This window comes from Poromitra crassiceps (assembly GCF_964638095.1).
Source record: "Poromitra crassiceps genome assembly, chromosome: 4".
NCBI classification, from domain to species: Eukaryota; Metazoa; Chordata; class Actinopteri; order Beryciformes; family Melamphaidae; genus Poromitra; species Poromitra crassiceps.
The window spans coordinates 58,374,033-58,393,331 of NC_139626.1; the positions used below are offsets into that span (position 1 = coordinate 58,374,033).

General features: G+C 47.8%; 1 protein-coding gene across 1 annotated transcript in view; it reads right to left on the reverse strand.

Moving 5' to 3' along the window:
• The window catches only part of LOC310775870 (lengsin-like), a gene marked incomplete at both ends in the record, with an annotated part of 21,248 nt that extends 13,386 nt beyond the window's left edge, over positions 1 to 7,862 (reverse strand). The window contains 2 exons of the mRNA XM_083635997.1: positions 6,679 to 7,366; positions 7,833 to 7,862. Coding sequence (XP_083492123.1) covers positions 6,679 to 7,366; positions 7,833 to 7,862 — 718 coding nt within the window. The remainder of the gene's footprint in view (positions 1 to 6,678; positions 7,367 to 7,832) is intronic.
• Between the last annotated feature and the right edge of the window lie 11,437 nt (positions 7,863 to 19,299).

Below are 19,299 nucleotides of genomic sequence, written 5' to 3' on the forward strand. Positions count from 1 at the left end.
ATCGTCTGCATAAAGAAGGATGCTTAAGAGTACCTGGCCACATGAAACCCCTTTCCCCAGCTGTTTAACTTCTCTAGCCAAATCGTTTATGAAAACTGCGAACAAGGTTGGAGAAAGAATGTCCCCTTGTTTGACACCAGAGGGCGCTGGAAACCACTCTGTGAGATAATCATTCACTCTGATGCAAGCCAAAGGGGCTTCGTAAATAGCAGTAATCGCTTTGTGAAACTTTCCATTTATCCCGATTTGGTGAAGCTTGTGTTTAAGGAGGATGTGGTCAACAAGATCAAACGCCTTCTGGAAATCAATAAAACAACAGAAAGTGGGTTTTTTAAGCTTCATTCTAGTCCTAACTACAGTGGTCACAACATAAATGTGATCAATGCAGGCTCTTCCTTTTCTGAAGCCGTTTTGCTCCTCTTCTAATAATCCGTTATGCTCTAAGAAATGCGACAGTCTATTATTCAAAACAGAAGAATATAATTTATAAACAGTGCTTAGTAAGCTAATTCCACGATAATTTAGTGGAATCCTGGGGTCATCCTTTGGGGATTTTGGTATTGGAGTTATAATTGATTTAAACCAGGCAGATGGAACCAGACCATGATCAAAACAAGTATGAAAAAGATGAAATAATAAATCAAACAGCTTAGGGTCTTTGAGCACTTCATTTGAAAGCTCATCTATACCGACGGCCTTTTTTAACTTTGCCGAATGAATGACTTTCATCACCTCCTCTCTACATACAGCACCATTTAGAGGAATAACACTGTTGAGGAGGGCGTAACCCCCCTCCAAACCGAAAGACAAAACCGGGGAGACACCCGCAACATCTTGACTCCTAGAGAATAATCCGGAGAAGGCCTCCTCCCACACTTTCAATACCTTCCCCAGGTCTGATGTTAATTCCCCTTCACTCCACACCTGCATGGGAATCTTTTTCTGTCGCTTAGGCCCCAGGTTATTTATCTCACGCCAAAACTGGCGTGAGGATTTCTATCTGTTCTTCACAATAGAAATCCTCTGGTTATTTTGTCAATGAAAGCCATTACATGCACTACATGAAGGGACACTCCCACATCGCCATACTACAGCTGCACTACATGCGGCGGCCATTGCGTCTCGCTGGATTCTGTCTGAATGTAGATGCCTTGAATGAATGCCTTGAATCCTGACTCACCACCTTCCTATCCCTAGCTGTATGGCCCATTTTCCCACTAAACTCACTAAAGGTCCGTGAGTGACTGACTGACTGACTGACTGACTGACTGACTGAAGGAGTGAGTGACTGTCCTCACTTTTCAATCTTATGACCCCAGTGCCACGGTAAAACAGAGTGACCCAGCAGGGCCGTAGTCAAGACAATCTAGTCAAGTCCATGTCAATTCCAAGTCCAATAGAGTCCAATGGACCGGGTCCAAAGGGGATCGAGGCCAGGCCAAATCAAAACAGAGCCCAGACCAAATCGAGTCCTCAAAACCAAGACCACAACAGGCAAAAAAAAAAAAAAAAAAAAAAAAAACAGTGGACACTTATTCTTCTTGTACAAAAAATGATAATAATCTTAGTTCACCCAAAAATAATTGTGTCATCATCTACTCACCCACATGCCAAATGAAACAGGTGAAATGTGTTAGTCCACACAACAGCGATATTCAAACTGGATTGTCAACTCGTAAACTCATTTTCTTCTTCTAGTCTGAGATTGCAGTCACTTCAGAGCATTTCTATGAGGGGGCGGGCCCTGGTCTTCCCTAACCAATCACTAGAGACCAAGCAGGTGTCCACGGCAACCCGGCGGCAGCACTGCACTAGTAGCAGTCATGCATAACAGAAACAAGACACGGCAGGCTATCTCTACTTTGGCTACTGAATTTGGCAGTTGTAAAACAATTATATCGACAACGAGCAACGGATTGTCAAAACAAATTTTTACCACCGATGAAAAACGTGACTTGGACATAACGAGCAAGCTATGAATCGATCTATCAACATCCCCCCTAGGTATCAACAGCCCCACTAGGCCATGCAGGCTGAGCCGGGACATTTCCTCGGGCGGCTGGCCGAGCAGCGGGGCTTCACTTACCGCGGCCGCCGTAACGTTACTCCCTGCCCACAAGCTCCAGCAGGCAGCGATCTCTCGCAGGCAACACTGACTGACAACAGCGTTAGCCAATCAGTGATTGGATCTTCAACCGGGGAAAAAGCTTTTGCACATGGCGATGCCAGACCAAGAACAGCCAAATCCACAACTGTGGAGTGGGCGTGGCTTGGAAGGTCTGGAGCCAGGCTACAGCCGCCTTTATGCTCACCGCGGGCCGTGAAGGGCGCGGGGGTGGAGCGAGGGCCGGACGCGTCAAATGGCGTAAATGTGTTGGCCGTGGTTGGACGCTACCTCCGCATAGTCTGGGCACCTTTCACCCCGCTTTTTGTCATGGGGGGGGGGGCGTAAACCAAGGAACTGGAAGGAATACCGAAAATAAGTGCGCCAAAAAACGTCTTTGTTGCCGTTAGCTTGACGCGGCGAGGTTACGTTAGCTAGAGCCTGAAAAGAACAACAACACAAGTTGTATAGTAGCGTTAGCACATTTCTAGTCACTGTCGAGGAAGGTTTCTGGAGAGCCAAAGACAATGGAGTACTCGCCATGTGAAATCTTATGATCAATGTCCATGTCTTTCCCAGCACAGGCAGCAGAGATGCTTCAACTGTTGTACTCGATCCTCCATTATCGATAACAGCGGACAGACAACTAGCGTTATAACTATTCCATCAACTGGCCATTTGTTTGAAAAGTTAAGCTTCTGTATTGGGTTAAAATATGTGAGATTGTGAATCCGCAATGTTTCTACAAGAACTTCTTCAAAAACTTAGTTCGGTACGTCCATCTTTTGTTTTGTTGTTTGCCGTTTTATTTTCTGATTCGTTGTGTCTAATTGTCAAGTTAACGAGCTATTTCCGCTGTTACTTCCTGTCTAGGGCGGGCTCTAGGCCGGAAGCAGGCAGGGTGACAAAATCACTTGTGAACGGAGGCCAGGCTCTTTCTCGCCGAGAAGAGCCTGGTGACGCGAGGACCTCCGTAGGGCGCCCACCGTGTACCTGAAGATTTTTCTCACAGCGCGACCTCCGCACGGCTTCTCTCCAAACATGGCCGCTTTCAAGCCACTGAGCCCTGAACACTGAGCTGTGTTTTCACCACATTTCTTGACCCATGTGGTAGGCTAAACTTTGATTTGCAACTGTTCGTTTTTAGTCATTTCACCAAGTAACCGTGTGTGGTTTTGAGCGCATGATTGAGAGATTAAAAGCAGCACAGAGTAGGCTATCAGGGCTGAGAACTGAAACGGCTTTCAGTAAAAGCAAGTTTGGTGATTCATTCATGTGCTGATGTACGGTCGTTTGAGAGTGAAAGCGCACTCAGTACTGCACATAATAGCGTTTCATTGCGACTTTTCACGGGCTGTTCTCACTATTACCATTGTACAATAACATGCTGATCACTTGGCTGATCACCTCTGAGTATAAAAGCATCTGCCCCAGCGCGAGGTCCGCACGGTGACTCGCGGAGACTCGCGGAGCTCCACCCCACGGAGCTTGCTTGAGTATAATGAGGCCCACAGGGGGGAGGTAGTGGGCGTGGTTTGGAAGGTCTGGAGCCAGGCTAACACAGGGAGGCTGCCAGCCTTCTCCAAAACAACCAGTTCTTTAGAGTTCCACAACAAAAGCAGACAAACAATGATCAATCAGCTGTAGTTATCAGCTGTAGTTATCAGCTGTACTGTACTGTACTGTTATCAGCTGTAGTTAGGATTTGCACCAAATGATGATGTCAATATAAGAACTGTTCCGTTGTCCATTGTCAATAAAGATCCCCACTGACTTCAGTTGTTTTGGAGAAGGCTGATATAGCAGTTGTGCTGGCAACCTCCCTGTGTGTTACATGGACAAACTTCACCTGTGTTTACACTGGCCTGAGTCGTAACCTCCCTGTGTGTTACAAGGACAAACTTCACCTGTGTTTACACTGGCCTGAGTCGTAACCTCCCTGTGTGCTACATGGACAAACTTCACCTGTGTTTACACTGGCCTGAGTCGTAACCTCCCTGTGTGTTACATGGACAAACTTCACCTGTGTTTACACTGGCCTGAGTCGTAACCTCCCTGTGTGCTACATGGACAAACTTCACCTGTGTTTACACTGGCCTGAGTCGTAACCTCCCTGTGTGTTACATGGACAAACTTCACCTGTGTTTACACTGGCCTGAGTCGTAACCTCCCTGTGTGCTACATGGACAAACTTCACCTGTGTTTACACTGGCCTGAGTCGTAACCTCCCTGTGTGTTACAAGGACAAACTTCACCTGTGTTTACACTGGCCTGAGTCGTAACCTCCCTGTGTGCTACATGGACAAACTTCACCTGTGTTTACACTGGCCTGAGTCGTAACCTCCCTGTGTGTTACATGGACAAACTTCACCTGTGTTTACACTGGCCTGAGTCGTAACCTCCCTGTGTGTTACAAGGACAAACTTCACCTGTGTTTACACTGGCGTGAGTCGTAACCTCCCTGTGTGTTACATGGACAAACTTCACCTGTGTTTACACTGGCCTGAGTCGTAACCTCCCTGTGTGCTACATGGACAAACTTCACCTGTGTTTACACTGGCCTGAGTCGTAACCTCCCTGTGTGTTACAAGGACAAACTTCACCTGTGTTTACACTGGCCTGAGTCGTAACCTCCCTGTGTGCTACATGGACAAACTTCACCTGTGTTTACACTGGCCTGAGTCGTAACCTCCCTGTGTGTTACATGGACAAACTTCACCTGTGTTTACACTGGCCTGAGTCGTAACCTCCCTGTGTGTTACAAGGACAAACTTCACCTGTGTTTACACTGGCGTGAGTCGTAACCTCCCTGTGTGTTACATGGACAAACTTCACCTGTGTTTACACTGGCCTGAGTCGTAACCTCCCTGTGTGTTACATGGACAAACTTCACCTGCGTTTACACTGGCCTGAGTCGTAACCTCCCTGTGTGTTACATGGACAAACTTCACCTGTGTTTACACTGGCGTGAGTCGTAACCTCCCTGTGTGTTACAAGGACAAACTTCACCTGTGTTTACACTGGCCTGAGTCGTAACCTCCCTGTGTGTTACATGGACAAACTTCACCCGCGTTTACACTGGCCTGAGTCGTAACCTCCCTGTGTGTTACAAGGACAAACTTCACCTGTGTTTACACTGGCCTGAGTCGTAACCTCCCTGTGTGTTACATGGACAAACTTCACCCGCGTTTACACTGGCCTGAGTCGTAACCTCCCTGTGTGTTACATGGACAAACTTCACCTGTGTTTACACTGGCGTGAGTCGTAACCTCCCTGTGTGTTACATGGACAAACTTCACCTGTGTTTACACTGGCCTGAGTCGTAACCTCCCTGTGTGTTACATGGACAAACTTCACCTGTGTTTACACTGGCGTGAGTCGTAACCTCCCTGTGTGTTACATGGACAAACTTCACCTGTGTTTACACTGGCGTGAGTCGTAACCTCCCTGTGTGCTACATGGACAAACTTCACCTGTGTTTACACTGGCCTGAGTCGTAACCTCCCTGTGTGTTACAAGGACAAACTTCACCTGTGTTTACACTGGCCTGAGTCGTAACCTCCCTGTGTGCTACATGGACAAACTTCACCTGTGTTTACACTGGCCTGAGTCGTAACCTCCCTGTGTGTTACAAGGACAAACTTCACCTGTGTTTACACTGGCCTGAGTCGTAACCTCCCTGTGTGCTACATGGACAAACTTCACCTGTGTTTACACTGGCCTGAGTCGTAACCTCCCTGTGTGTTACATGGACAAACTTCACCTGTGTTTACACTGGCCTGAGTCGTAACCTCCCTGTGTGTTACAAGGACAAACTTCACCTGTGTTTACACTGGCCTGAGTCGTAACCTCCCTGTGTGTTACATGGACAAACTTCACCCGCGTTTACACTGGCCTGAGTCGTAACCTCCCTGTGTGTTACATGGACAAACTTCACCTGTGTTTACACTGGCGTGAGTCGTAACCTCCCTGTGTGTTACATGGACAAACTTCACCTGTGTTTACACTGGCGTGAGTCGTAACCTCCCTGTGTGTTACATGGACAAACTTCACCTGTGTTTACACTGGCCTGAGCCGTAACCTTGCGAGCCAGCTGGATTCTCGTGAGATCGTGAGATCTCCCCCCGACGAATGTGAAAGCAAAAGTGAAAACAGAACCATCCATCTGGCAGTGTCAGGCTAGGGGATGATGACAGAATTTTCAGTTTTGGGTGAACTAAGATGTCGGTCCATTTGAATGAGGCCACTAAAGCCTTCAACATCCAGTTGTCAGGCTACCTATATGAACTGACTAACCGATGGACTACATACGCAGACTACATACACGGGTTGAAATATCCCTTAAATTGTTTCAAGTGCTGTCAAAAAATGAACCAAACCTCAATGAAATTACCCATTTAAAAAACTTTTAGATGGGCAGGGAAAAAGTTGAGTCAACATCCAATAGTGGCCGAGATATTTGTTCAAATTATACAATCAGCCATTTTGTAAGAGTATGGATTTCCCATTTAGAAATCAAAACCGTTCAATCAGACCAGGAACAAGTACTTCTTTGAACCAAAAGCTCCACTAACCTGTTTGAGAAGCTCCAGTCTCTCCCCAGATGACACTGCTGTCATGTGTGGGCGACCTTGTCTGCCTCTTTGTGGCCACATCAGACCTGAATGAGCTGGATGAATCCACGTTGGAAGCCATCTGAATAGGCGTGCTCTCTCTGGCCCTGGGCCTTCTGGAAGCCTCAGGGTGGGGTTTGAAGGTGCTGAACGGCCTGGGTGGGTTCCCAGCATCTCGCCGTCCGTCCGGTGCGCTGCTGCTGCTGCTGCTGCTGCCGTGCAGGTACGTGTACGGGCTGCCCGGCTTCCCCTCCTCCTCCGCCCGGGTGCTGAGCAGAGGACTGTCCCTCCTCAGTATGGTCCTAAGCTCGTCCATGGTCTGCCTGGGGACGCCCATCGAAGACATCGAAGGAGTCATCGCCGCTTCCCCCGTCCGGACCCGCCTGGCGAGGAGGGGTTCGTCCACCCCCGGGCGGTCCCCTCCCCGCTCGGGGCTGACGCAGGCCCTGTGGGGGAGAGGGCCGATGGAGATGACAGTGGGGGGGTCGTCCGGGGGGCGGGGGTGGCTGCTGTAGGAGTGGATGATGGGCGGACCTCCTCTGTCCCAGTCCGACGGTGTCGCATATTTCCCAGTCACCCTCACTCCCTTCCTCTTGCCCAGGCTCATCCCTGTGCCGTCTACTTGGTCTGCGGTCCTGCCATGGCTCCCCTGGAAAACACACAAGAATGGCCAAAGATGGTAAAGTGCATGAGGGAGTGAAATACAATGTCAAAAATCAGTGATGCTTAATGGAAAAATTGTGTGTGTGGGGGGGGGGGGGGGGTGGGGGGGGGGCTAGAAAGGTTTTCGCAACCTCTTCCTACTCCTTTTTGAGCCTGGCCTTACATTATTACTGGGATTTTGAAGGTGTTTATGTTTGCCGATCATTTTTGTTTGTTTGCTTTTGCTTTCTTGCCCATATATTTTTTATTTCATTTTCAACATGTTTGAAATAAACGTATTAAAGCTGAAACTAAAAATAGGAAGCAAAGATGCTCAAAAAAGTAAAAAAAAAAAAAAAAAAAGATACAATCAAGTGAACAAAGTCAATTAAAAGAATCAATTTGAAAGCAAAGTTGAAACAAAAGAATTTGTCCAGAATTTACAAAAAGGTAAAGGTGGATTTTGTTCCTACCTTGAGACTGAAATCCTCAGAGTCGTGCATTTCCATTGTCTGTCGTAAACGTTGGTGTGGATTTTGATAGAGCTCATATGAAGCCGAGGCTACACAACGCAAATTATTATTTTTTTTATAGACAATTGGCACAATGGTGCGACGAATTGGAAGATTCTTTGCCTCTGCACCCATGGGTGATGTCCTGCTGGAAAGCAGCAACCCCCTGACCGCTGGTGGACACTGAGCTGCTTCTGCTCTGAGCTCATTGGCTATCAGCATGAACCATTCAATGTCCCTTTGTGCCGCGTCGCAAACAGAAAAGGCCGAGCTCAGCACTTCTGTTTGCGCTTCCAGAAAGATATGACGGCAAGTATCTCTTCCAGAGTGATGACGACAAACTATAAGGACTTCACTAGACCAGTGGTTCTCAAATGGGGTCCGTGGTACTTTGCCAGGGGGTCCGCGAAAAGTTTTTAGGGAAATAAAAAATAAAAACTTTTATTGTGTGTGTGTGTGTGTGTGTGTGCAAAAGCTTCATAATTCAATGAAAATATTTGATGCTTTTAATCTAAAAGGGTTCATGGATTACATGCTAATCTATACAAACCTATCAATTTAAAAGTCAAGCATCTTACCGTGGAAACAATTAAGCTTAGCCGAAAATCACAAATCAGAATGAGGGGGTCCCCGGTATATTTTCTATCTTGTAAGGGGTCCTTGGCTGAAAATCATTTGAGAACCTCTGCACTAGACAATAGAGTAGGATCTTTGCGCTGAAACTAGCTGCTGTCTGAGTTTAATTACTTTCCAAAAGAATTGAGACTTAAAATGGGAACCGTGTAGTGGGATTTACTGTGTGTGTGTGTGTGTGTGTGTGTGTGTGTGTGTGTGTGTGTGTGTGTGTGTGTGTGTGTGTGTGTGTGTGTGTGTGTGTGTGTGTGTGTGTGCGTGCGCGCGCGTGTGCGTGCGTGTGTGTGTTCAAAGAGGCTGATTGAGATGTTGACAGGCACTCAGGTTAAAGGATCCAAGCAATGCACATTGTACAACAAGGCTTCAGTCTGTGGGATCAAAATGTTTTCATTTTTCATCAGCATCTACAGTACAATAAGCAGTTCGGTAACACTTTACAATAACGTACACAAATACTATAGTAGTTACTAGTAAACTAACCATTAACTAATAGCCAGTTAATGAGTAGCTAATGAAAAATTTGGCATTAGTCAATCACTAGTTAATCATAGTTAATGAGTAGGTAGTCATTAGTTAATGATTAGTATCTAATTTCCTGAGTAGAGTAGTTAATCATTACCTAATGATTACTAAATGTCAGCTCGTGAATAGAGTAGTTAATCATTACTTAATGATTCCAAAATGTCAGTGCGTGAATGTATTAGTTAATCATTAGTTAATCATTAGTTAATCTTTTTGTGTACCCTATTGTAAAGTGGTGCATCATACTCAGTAGTTTATGAATACTGAATCATTACCTGTCCATTAGTTACTCTTTTCGCACCCTAATATAAAGTGAAAGATATCCTTATCAAATAAACACTCCCTCCAGGTGAGATTTGAACCCTGAACCCCAAGATTGTTAAATTGTAAGTCTGGTTCTCTACCATCTGCGCCAAGGCCAGCGCTCATGTGTCGAGGTATCGCGCCTACTTGTAGTGAAGAGCGCCCCCTAAAGCGTCGGTTCGAATCCGGCCTGCACGTTTTTATCGGCAATGTTAGTGCTACTGCTAGCATTACCATTCCGTGCAAAAGCTGTTTTTACTTGTAAATGCATATATACTGCTGTCAGCCCTCCCTGTAATGAGTGGTCACACGCTCAGAATTGCCACAGTTGGATTTGTCCCTATCCAGCGTCCCTCTGCAGTCTCCTCCAAGCCACACCCCCAAACGCTTCGTTCACGCAGAGGGGAATCTGGGGGAATTGGGACGTCACTAGCTTGGCCTCTCCTGCATACTGCGCGGGTCTCTCTCACAGGCCTCACATAAGCTACCTGCATCATTTAGTCTATAGCCACAAAATTAACACTTCTAGCTGGAGCGACGCCAACTGTACGTGATCCACCAACTGCAGAGGTGCATTCGGTAAGTCGCATTTTGAGATGTCCTCTTTAGCGTAGTACTGTTACGATAACTCGCAACCTAGCGTGCTGGTCCACAGACGCTAATCTGATTGGGAACTGTTAGTTGAATGAGGTGGAAAATGAAATTCATTTCATTTTATATTGTCCTTTGTATCATGACTTGAGAGAAACAATGTTTAAAAGAGTCCATACTCCTGAGCTAAATATGATAGATAGTGAGAATGGAGTAATACTCGAATTTCTTTTTGATAATATTTTTGCATTCTCTGAATTTCTTTCTAAAGCATGGGACAGGAGGAGAAGGTTGACGTATAACTGATAAAGTAGAGTTTATTTTTTTATTTTTATTTTCGTTTTATTTTCGTATTCAGTGCAGGTATGTATGAATGTATATGTATGTATATGTATAGGCATATTATGTCTGCATGTATATATACTCTCTAATTTGGGCTGCACTGAAAGCTTCTGGTTGTGTAACATACCAGAATGTTATGTTTTGTTAAATATTGAATGTTGATGTGTCTGATAATCCCATGTGGGATGGGTCATGTAATTGTCCTGACACGAAAATAAAATATTCATTCATTCATTCATTCATTCATTCGTTAGTTCTGAATATATTATAGAAACAGGCTATTCTTGGGAAGCGACGAGATGAGGAAGTGAGAACTCCGTCACAACAAACGGGGTTGCTATATTTATATAGGTATATTGTCAGTGTCTTATATTCTACTGTTCGCTAGCTTATCCTGAAGTAGTAGCTTACCTGCATACATAATTTATATAAGGTGTTCCTAAGCCTTATCATAGTTATGATGTTTCATTAGGCCAGTGATCTGATAGATAGATCAATTACTTTATCCATCCCCAAAGGGGAATTGCAGTGTTACAGCAGTAACCATACCATTTATCACAACAGATACACTAAGCATAAGACCACACCTACCCATACACACATTGATATAGTAAACGCAATATGTACAGGTTCAAGAAATAAACATGTGCAAGGATCCTACTGCACTACTATGTATTAAAAGAGATAGCATTTGCGTTTAGATAAACATTCTGCTTGCCTTCCCTGTTCTTTTGTTGTTATACTTTTTTGATGACTTCAACATTGTCTTTTTTACTAGATATGGAGCCAAATTTTAGGAAAAGGGCTGATGGGACGGTCATTTTAACTGACTCTCATGATGCTGGGCGGGTGAAGAGGAGAGCCCAGCCATGGTCACGTCCTCTTCCACCAGATGAGCTGTTGGCGTCAGCACGGCAAGCTGCAGCGGAGCAAGGCCTGAACACTGAGGATGAGGCGTGTGTTCTGGGTCTGCATAAGCTGCAGGTTGGCCTTTTCAGGGGGCAGACTTTCAGGTGGGTCCTTGAGAACGCACTGGGGTTTGGTGGGTACCTGGTGGCGTCAATGATCAGGGAAAGTGAGAAGGGTGAGGTGAAGGAATCGCTCAACAACAGGGCAAACAAGGAAGCCTTCCGGCGCTACATTGAAAGGTTCCCTGAGGGCCGGGAGGCTATCTCCATAAGGCTCCATAAACAGGCTCCAAGCACCCAAACATCATCATCTGCATCATCTGTCGCCGGTGCTTCACCCTCAGCCTCAGCCTCAACCTCTGCCGCAGTATCCACCAGCCGGTTACCAGCGCCCGTATTACCACCCACCAGCCGGTCCCCAGCCTCTGCTGTGCCACCCACCAGCCGGTCCCCAGCCTCTGCTGTGCCACCCACCAGCCGGTCCCCAGCCTCTGCTGTGCCACCCACCAGCCGGTCCCCAGCCTCTGCTGTGCCACCCACCAGCCGGTCCCCAGCCTCTGCTGTGCCACCCACCAGCCGGTCCCCAGCCTCTGCTGTGCCACCCACCAGCCGGTCCCCAGCCTCTGCTGTGCCACCCACCAGCCGGTCCCCAGCCTCTGCTGTGCCACCCACCAGCCGGTCCCCAGCCTCTGCTGTACCACCCACCAGCCGACCCCAAGCCTCTGCATCGGCATCCACTAGTGGTGCCCGTTCCACCATGCGTGTGCCAGTCACGTCATTCCGTGCATTGCTGGTGGGAAAGAGCATGAGCCAAAGGAGCCTTGACATGTCTGTCAGAAGACTTGTCTCTCCTTCTGCCTCCAGGTTTCAGCCTAGTAAGTCTGATGTAATTAAAGGTGTGTGATGCCAATAGTAATATGAATACATACATATAGATTATTTTTTTTAAACTCAATCATTGTTGTCTACTCTAGTCATTCCAGCAGTGCCAGCACGAGGCTCATCATCACCATCTGCAGCAGTGACGTCTGGACTGGAGCCACCGTGTGCCGTGGATGACAGGGACCTGGTCATGGCAGCAGAGCATGTGGAGAAGGCTATAGCAGCACGTGAGATACAATTCAGTTTGATTAAATCAATGAACGTTATTGGCATGCATGTAGATACAACAGTACATTTTTTGTGAGATAGTAGTAATACAAATAAAACAAGAGCCTTACACTGCATTTTTTGTGTTCTGTTTCATAGAGAGCAGAGTTTGTCTCCCTGCTGGCTGGATACCAGCCTTGCCAGTCCAAGACCAGCAGTGGATATCCAAGGCCCTCTTTAAGTGGTCCAGGACTGGACAGCCAGAGCTGGACTTCACCAGGGTGAACAGGATGTGGTGGTACCCACCGCAGCCATCACTTGCCCCCACTGGTATTCCGCCGATGGAGAGGTACTTCGGCCACCCCCTGTTCCTTTGGATGCCGAGGAAGCTGTGGCGCGTGCGGCTACTCTGCCCTCATGAGGACTGCGGGAAGGAGGAGCTGACATCTGCCGGATTGCACCAGAGGGTACGGCAGGTGGTGGGTGTCAGTGGAACCTATTACATGGTGGCAGAGTATCTGGCCTGCAAGGGGTGCAAGCGGAAGGTCATCAGCTGGACCTTCAACATCATCCGCCAGCTGGACATCGGCCATCGCGTCCAGTTCCCCTGTCTGTTGACGTCCAAGCTGGGCTGCGACATGCAGGTCGTGCGGCAGATGCGCCAGAGGGGCCTTGGGAACAGCAGCAGCCAGGTGCAGAGACAGCTGGAGGAGCAGCACTCCGATGTCTGGCTGCAGAGGCAGCTCCAGTTCCTGACAGACTGCAGTGGGGTCACACGGGCTGTGTCTGCAGGGCTGGTTGCCCCTGTGGCCATTGGAGACATGCCTGCGATGCTGCCGGTGCCAAAACATCGGTGGCTGATGCAGGTATACTCGCAGGATGTGCTGGGCAGGCTGGAGGAGATCAAAGCCAGCATCACCTCCCTTTTTGGCAGAGTCCTGAAAATGGATTCTACGAAAAAGATTGTCAAAAAGCTGGCGCACCGCTCAACAGCATCATGGGCCACCAACATTGGCAATGAGCACGGGCAGGTCATCATGTCTGTGCTGACGTCTGGTGAGGGCTATGGCCTCGGGCCAGTGATTGGTGGCCTCATTGCCCGCTATAAGGATGCTGGCGTGCTGCCTCCTGAGGTGCTGTACGTGGACAGGGACTGTTGTGGGTCCACACATATATCGAAGATGTTTGCAGCATGGGACCGCATGCTGCTGCGCCTTGATATATGGCACTTCATGCGAAGGATCGCTACAGGCTGCACCACTGACTCCCACTCCCTATACGCTGGCTTCATGAATAGATTGAGCCAGTGTATCTTCATCTGGGATGAGGAAGACGTGGAAGCCCTGACGGCGGCCAAGCATGCTGAGCTGACAGCAAAGAACATCCGGCTCTCCACCCCTGCTGATGTCATGCGGCACGTCTCCAGGGCAGAGATGGCGCTGCACTGCAGACGCACAACCAGAAGCCGTGATGAGATGGAGGCACTTATCACCCAGCTTCTGGAGGCCTACGACGGGGACAAGGGGTGCAACACACTTGGTGTGCCCCTCATCAACCGTGAGCGGATGGCAGAGATCTGGAAGGTGCAGAAAAAACACCTCTGCTGCCTCCAGGACCCCCCTGGCGTGCAGCTGTACATGCAGACAGGCACCCTGAGGAAGGGGGGGCACACTCTGCCAACCTACAGATGCGCCAGGGGGTCAACATCTCTGGAGAGTTTTCACCTGCACATGAACAGGTTCATCCCAGGTAAAACCTATGTTACCAAAAATGTAGTTTGATGTAGAGAATTAAAGTATAGTTCACTAATACACCTATTTTATGTTCTACAGGGACTCTGGCTAGTGCCACATTCTTCCAGGCGTATCTGGTAGATGGCCTAGCCAGGTGGAATGAGGACAGGGCCTTGGCAGCAGAGGGGAGAGTGGGGCCCCACTCTTACAGCGGCCTTCTACGGCATGCCGTCAACCAGCTTGCTGAGGAAGTCGTAGGACAGAAGCTGTTAGACTACACGCCGCCACGGAAGTACACTGGTGCGCTGAATTTCTGTCTGAAAAATGTCTTTTGTATCTCAATTAGTTGCATCGACATGTACATAATGTATATTTTGTGTTTGTTTTATGTTTTTCTGATTTTCAGGTGAACTCATTGGGGTAGAGTATTTGTACAGCCAGACTGGCCTTGCTCTGGAGGACTACAAGAGGACACTGACTGCGATGGAGACAGCAGAAGTGTCTGTGGCTGAGGATGAGGATGAGGGCTATGTTGAGCCAGAGGCAGAGGACATAGAGGACTTTACTGTCCCCTTCCTGGAGGCTCCTCCGCTCACGTATCCCGAAACCACACCACCTTCAGCCACAGGTGTGTCTGCTGCTGCCCCTCCTCCTGCTGTAGTGTCACCCAGCAGCCAGTCCCCAGCACCAGTGCCCATGGAACCACCCAGCAGCCGGTCCCCAGCGCCCTCCATACCATCCAGCAGCCGGTCCCCAGCGCCCTCCATACCATCCAGCAGCCGGTCCCCAGCGCCCTCCATACCATCCAGCAGCCGGTCCCCAGCGCCCTCCATACCATCCAGCAGCCGGTCCCCAGCGCCCTCCATACCATCCAGCAGCCGGTCCCCAGCGCCCTCCATACCATCCAGCAGCCGGTCCCCAGCGCCCTCCATACCATCCAGCAGCCGGTCCCCAGCGCCCTCCATACCACCCAGCAGCCGGTCCCCAGCGCCCAATAATACTGCTGCCTCAATGCCTGCGGTGCCACCCACCAGCAGCTGGTCCCCAGGACCATCCACCAGCTCGTCCTCAGCACCTGGTCCTGTGTCTCCTTCTGATGTAAGTTTTCACCTCTTTTTACAACTGGCTTTAAAGAATCAATCCAAAAATATAGTGCTTTACAAGTTTGTCACTGTGTTCCATTTCATTCGTTTAGGACTCTGTTGGGCCGGACAACATTCCCGGCTATGCAGCCGTCCAGGAGCTGGCACGCTGCCTTGTGTTCCTAAAAGATCACATCCTTGCCCTGACACAGGAGGAGGCCAGGAACATCATAGCCCTCTGGCAGGGCTTGTCTGATTTTGACAAGGGCAGGACGACATACCCTCCTCGTCACCGTGCAACCCTCAACAAAGGTCGGTTTAGGACCACAAAAAAGATGGTGGCACCAGGGGTGGAGTCTACCAGACGGTATGTTCATATGATTTTTGTATTCTTCTATCTGTTTATGTGGTTGTTTTATATGGACCATATCTATCATTGTAATGTTTTGCACTGCCTCGATTGTCCAGGTGTTTCGTCGGGTCACACGGACCGGCCCAGTGGCCCGATTGCAACCGGCTGGTCGAGGCCATCTTCATCCAGCTCTGCATGGCCATCACTGGCAGGAAGAAGAGTCCCGAAGGCAGCCAGAGCCGGTGGACACGCATTATACATGCGTACAGCAACATACGCCAATGTATAATCAATAACGCGTGTGTGATGGCCGACACCACCATCCAGCTGCCTGAGGTGAACACAGCTACGCTGGCACAATGGTGAGCAAATCAGTAAAAATACCAATACAACCTGGGTAGCAACAATAACTTTATTCATGAAATATAACCACTTCGCCACTTTATTATTTTCATTCAGGTACAACAAGCAGAGCAAGAGTCAGGAGACTCGTGTGCTTCAACAAGCCATCCCCTCTCTTGAAGCTCCAGTGACAGGAGCTGTGCAGCAGCCTTCCACTCTCCAAAAAGAGGCTCTGTCCGTTGTGGTTGTGGTGGACAACCCACATATTTTCAGTCTGCCATCCAACACAGCGGGCACGGCCAGGCTGAAAAGGCGGCTGACATTTGGGGAGACAGAACAACCTGCCCCGACAGCCACTACTGTGCAGCGCCCTGCAGCCAGCGTGGCAACAGCCTCACTGACGGAGGCTGTTGCCACGCTGGCCCTACAGTGTCCTGCAGCTGGCGTGGCAACAACTGCCTCCCTACAGTTTCCCTCACCACAATTACCCCTCCCACATCCACCATACACACATGGTCCCACCAGTCAGCACCATCAAATTCTGCCAGCAGGTCCTATGCCTCTCCCACCGGTGGTGGTAGATGTGCCGAAAAGCACACTGAGGAACAGAAAGAGGAAAGTGGAGCGGGAACTGGCTGGTGAGCAGTTCAGAAAGTACACCAAGAAAACAGATGTGGTGGTGTGCCAGAGCTGCCAAAGAAACAGAAAGTCGTCGGGGCACCAGCAGTACTTTGGCAACTGGTACTGTGTGGAGACAGCCACAGAGACGCTTGCTGAATGGCGGGAGCGCCTGGCAGCAAGATACAGGAAAAACAAAAAAGGGCAGACGGGTGATGGACAAAGGGAGGAGGGGGGAGGGGATGGGGGAAAATAAAGGATGGTTTGTAAATTTGTATATAGTTATTTAAATAAATTCCTTTAATATCAATGTCGCCCTCTGTGTAATTCATTATATGAATATATTTTGTTTTTAAAATGGCTATGAAAATGTAATGGTGAAATAATAGGTAAGGACTTGTCTGTCATAATTGAAGAGTCTGGAGCCATTGGTGAACCATTTATTCAGAAAAGGTAGGTACAGAACAAAGCTAAATTATTGTACATATTTACATTGCAAATAATTGTTAGAGACAATGCATGTGCACTTTTTGGGCAATGGGATTACAAAATGATGATTCACACGGGACATTTGGTGAAGAATGCACGTTGTTGATACAGTCACCTGGCAGAATGTAGGTATCATTTCATGCAAAAAACTGACCCCTGTAGCGTGATTTCAATGTAAATATAAACGTGACATTTTGTTGATAAATGCACGTGTGAATCATCCTAATGTCTCTTAGTGTTCATACTGCCATCTGCCTTAACGTCGGTATTATTCCATGCAAAGACGGACGTCTGTATCGTCATTCAAATTCTCTGTGTGGACATTCACTCACTTAACTAGTGGAAACACTATTTTGAACAGTTAGTCATCATAGATGGAAAGAGCTCAGTGCTGTTTTATGCTGTCTTTCGCCTATCCTCACTCATTGGTTTGTTTGTGTGTGACGGGCTAGGTAATGTGGCCTAAATGTTTCCCTATTGAACCGCTTAAAAATCGATGCAATTTGAAATGCAAAAATGAATTTGAGTCGCCGGCAAGCCGTCAGAAGTGGTCACTGCACGGAATTGAACCGCGTCCCGGAACCAGGAGTCCAACACCAGTGACGGTTTTTCAGGCTACAGGCGACCCATTAAATCTAGTGTTTGTACGGTATATTGTTTAAAGTGACCTACATTTGATTGACATATAGATTGGAATAGAATCTGACTTTGGATCCATTTAAATGGCAGATAAAGCTCTTTGAAAAGAGGTTTGGTTGAGTATTAAAGATAATTGCAGTCTAATCCAGATACAGGATAATCTTAATAGTCCAATATAACTTTTTAGCTTGTTCTCTCTCTCTCACACACACACACACACACACACACACACACACACAGAAGAAGAAACAGAATTACAGGAGAACCCCTCACAAGCTGTTGGTTGTGTGTAACCCAGGTCATGAAAGGTTACCATGTAAAGAACAGGACGCTTACTGGAGGGTGGAGGGGCCCGGGCTTTCCGGGGGGGGGGAGCGGCCGCCCTCTTCTCCTGGTCCCGGCCATGCACGTAGCACTGGAGCATGTGCATGGCTGACCCTGGCGCACCAGCTCACATAGCTATGAGCACAAAACATCAGAGCAGTGATTCACACAGCATCACACACACACAATCACTGCAATTAATTAATCCATTACAACACTTACCCTGGGAGCCCAGGGCTGGTGGACTCATAGAGCCCGGCGTAGGTCTCCTGGCTGTGTGGACCAAAACCCACCAGCCCTCACCGACACGGTAATCCATTCTGCAAAATGACAGCACAGATTTTGAGCTAGTTACATTACATTTACATTAACATTATGACATTTAGCAGACGCTTCTGTCCAAAGCGACTTACAATATCACATTTTGTCAACAGTAGAACTATGCAACACAATCAATGACAGCTAAGACATTTTGATTGACAAAGCTTACAGTGTTATCAATTTTACATTCTGCAATGCAATGCTGCACACAGGCCAGCTAGAAATGTCAACATGACACATGTCACTTTCAAAGCTACACACGCAGCAACGACCATTAGGCAGAGTTACAGACAGCACAGCAAGCATATTAAATGGATTGCACGGCAACACCAATCAATTCGGCATACATTTAATTCACATACAATAACTATTACAACATAAAACCCGGGCTGTCCTCGCCCTTTTGAGGCTCGGCGAAAACGGCATGTATTCGAATGGAGTTTGGCGAACAGAGTTTCGCCCTGCAAATAACGTTACGTTACGTTTTTCCTCTCAACAAGACTCGCTTTTATCGCATAATTAGATATAAAATCCAGGTCTTACCTCTTAGCGCGGAGAAATTCTCTGTTCTGGCGAAATAATACTGTGTGATTTTCGACGGTGGCGGCTCTGAAAGACTGTTTCTTTGTTGAGGGTGGGTGGGGACGTAGCCCATGGCAACGGTTCTTTGATTGGCCCATGCGGTGCTTTCCGGGATTGGCTGTTGCTGGCTGTCACTCGGGTCACTTCGTGAACACAAACTCGCCTCCTCATTGGACAATTCTTGGTTCAACTCCGAGCTCTGATTCGCTGGCCGTTGTTCGACACACAGCCGGCCGTGGGCGCCGAGCTAACCAGCCTGTTGCTTGTTAGAGCCATACTATAGGTCTGTAGAGTCAGAGACTAAGTATTATAGTTTAAAGGTATATTCCACCCAAATACTACTTTCTGTCCAAGTACTTACAAGTACTTAGACATAAGTAGTATTTGGCTGAAACATACCTAAGTACTTGGACATGAAGTAGTATTTGGATGGAATATACCTTTAAAACTATAAGTATTTGGAGAGAAGGTAGTACCGTATTTGGGTGGAATATATCTTAAAAACTATAAGTACTTGAACAGAAAGTAGTATGTGGATAGGACATAATACTTAGTCTC